This window comes from Triticum aestivum, unplaced genomic scaffold (genome assembly GCF_018294505.1).
Source record: "Triticum aestivum cultivar Chinese Spring unplaced genomic scaffold, IWGSC CS RefSeq v2.1 scaffold57107, whole genome shotgun sequence".
NCBI lineage: Eukaryota > Viridiplantae > Streptophyta > Magnoliopsida > Poales > Poaceae > Triticum > Triticum aestivum.
The window spans coordinates 28,391-30,626 of record NW_025227908.1 but is presented as its reverse complement, the minus strand read 5'-3'; the positions used below and the strand labels follow the sequence as shown (position 1 = coordinate 30,626).

The 2,236-nt window shown below is 56.8% G+C and overlaps 1 protein-coding gene across 1 annotated transcript; it reads right to left on the bottom strand.

Annotated features, from left to right (window-relative positions):
- Nucleotides 1–397: 397 nt before the first annotated feature.
- Nucleotides 398–1,909, bottom strand: LOC123172892 (cytosolic sulfotransferase 8-like). Its single transcript, XM_044589785.1, has one exon. The coding sequence runs from the start codon at nt 1,855–1,857 to the stop codon at nt 787–789; it is 1,071 nt and encodes a 356-aa protein (XP_044445720.1). The 5' UTR covers nt 1,858–1,909; the 3' UTR covers nt 398–786.
- Nucleotides 1,910–2,236: the final 327 nt, after the last annotated feature.

Below are 2,236 nucleotides of genomic sequence, written 5' to 3'. Positions count from 1 at the left end.
GCTTGATGGTGTGAGCTGCTTCGGTATGCCATGGAAAGAAGTTGCCACAGTTGTATACTGTAAGATATTGGAGGCACGAGAGGTCCTGGAGTCCATGGCACGTGAAGCTGCATCTTCTGACATCTAGTCTTCTTAGGGATTTCAGATTGGTCAGCTCTGTCATTGAAATGTGTGATACATCTGTAATGATGGTGTGAGCTGCTTCGATGGGCCGCAGAAAGAAGTTGCCACATTCTTTTACTGTAAGTGATTGGAGGCACGCGAGGTCCTGCAGTCCATGGCACCTGATGCTGCATCTTCTGACATCTAGTCTTCTTAGGGATTTCAAATTACTGAGCGGTGCCATTGACTGCATGCCTGACTCTCCTTCAATCTCAAGTGTCTCCATGGGTGGGAGAGACAACTTTGGGCAATCAAAAATTTCAAGTTTCGACAGATGGTTATAACAGCCAGCAGAGTACTCGCGCAGGAAGGGTAGTGTACGGAGATTGGGGCATGACCTGCAATAAATAGTTTCAAGCCTTGCAAACGAATCATTAGGCACCCCAACCCACTCAATAAGTTCAGGCAAGGAATCAAGGACAATCAGCTTCAACTGCAAAAAACTTTTGTTTGTAGCGCCACAAAAGACATGGCGGATCTCACTAACTTCATAAATGTTGCTCAATGTGAGTGATTCAGTCGGTCAATCCGCAAGCATAAGAGATGTTTTTTTCTTTTCCTTGAGGGGCAGGTACAAGCTCAACAGATGTGAACCGCGTCGCACCATGCATGCCTGCAAAGTGTCTACGGCGCAGCGCCTTCTTCCCCGTGACCAGAGTTGACGAACGACAAGCCCGAGCCTCGCAGGGCCTCGTCGACGATGCCATCCAGCCTGGCCGCCATGGCCGGCGTCACATGGCTGCGCCAGTCGCCGACCACGCCCTTCCTGAAGAAGGCGTCGTTTGACACGGCCAGTGCCGGCGCGCCGTTCCTGTTGACCTCCAGGTTCCTCAGCTTCTCCAGGCTGCACAGCTCCAGGATGGCGCCCACCACGCCGGCGTCTTCCTCCTCCGCCGTGAACGGGCATCCTAGAAACCGGGCCAGCTTCCGGACGTTGCCCGACGGATCGCGCAGCATCTCCTCGTACCTCAGGAAGAGCACCTTGTCCGGGCGATCCCTGCTCGCCTCCCAGTACTCGGCCGCCTGCCCCCACATCGGCCCCGACCCGTTGCGGCCCTCGCAGAACACTTCGATCAGCTCGGCCAAGTCCAGATCCTTGGGCTGGTCGTCGCCGGCGCCGTTGTGGGCGACTAGCTTCTTGAGGAACCAGTACCACGACACCAGCACGTCCTTGGGGTCCCGGCAGATGTACACGATCCGGCTAACGCGGGTGACGCGCTCCGGCAGCTGAGAGTAGGCCCAGTGTGTGGCGAGGACGCGCGGCGGGGATGGGCACGCCGCGGCGAGGACGTCGCGCACCTCCTCAACGGAGCGGCCGAAGAAGACGCCTTCCAGGAATCTGACGCAACCGTGCGGGTTGCGGACCAGGAGCGGGTGGTCGGCAGACCATGGCGGGTGCGCGCCGCGGTGCACGGTGGCAAAGGCGAGGGCCTTGAGCCACGTGGTGCCGGACTTGGGGCAGGTGACCACGAGCGCGTCGCCTGGCGCCGGCTCGAAGTGGTCGTAGAAGGCCGCTAGCGCCGGCAGGAACCTCTCCGGCACCCAGAACCCACGGTACCGGCGGTGCGCGAAGGGCGGCCACCGTGTCTCCAGCGGCAGAGTCGGGATCACCTCGGCCACGTTGTACGTGTGCAGCCTGGGATGGTCATGCTCGCCGTCCGCTGCCAACAGCGCCGACGTCTCCTCGATGGCCATAGCGCTCTCAAGTCTGAACGGCGAGTGCGAGATGTGGGCAGTGGGAGGACGGCGACGACCGATAGTGATAACTAAGAATGCCGATGATCGAGCTGATAGTACTGTAAGTAGTAGGTACTCCCTCCGTCCGGAAATACTCGTCGGAGGATTGGATGTATCTAGATGTATTTTAGTTCTAGATACATTCATTTTTATGCATTTCTTCGACAAGTATTTCCGGACGGAGGGAGTACAAATAAGTGGTTGCGCCGTGGACGAGACGTGGACAACAAAATATATATACTCGCCACGTTATACTATGTCCTTCATACAACTTGCCAAAAATTGTCAAAAAAATATGCCCGTGTATCACGCGGAGTCGCGAGCACTAGCGACACAA

Bases quoted from the DNA above. Each gene is read 5' to 3' on its own strand.
- LOC123172892 (XM_044589785.1), bottom strand. From the start codon at position 1,857: ATGGCCATCGAGGAGACGTCGGCGCTGTTGGCAGCGGACGGCGAGCAT.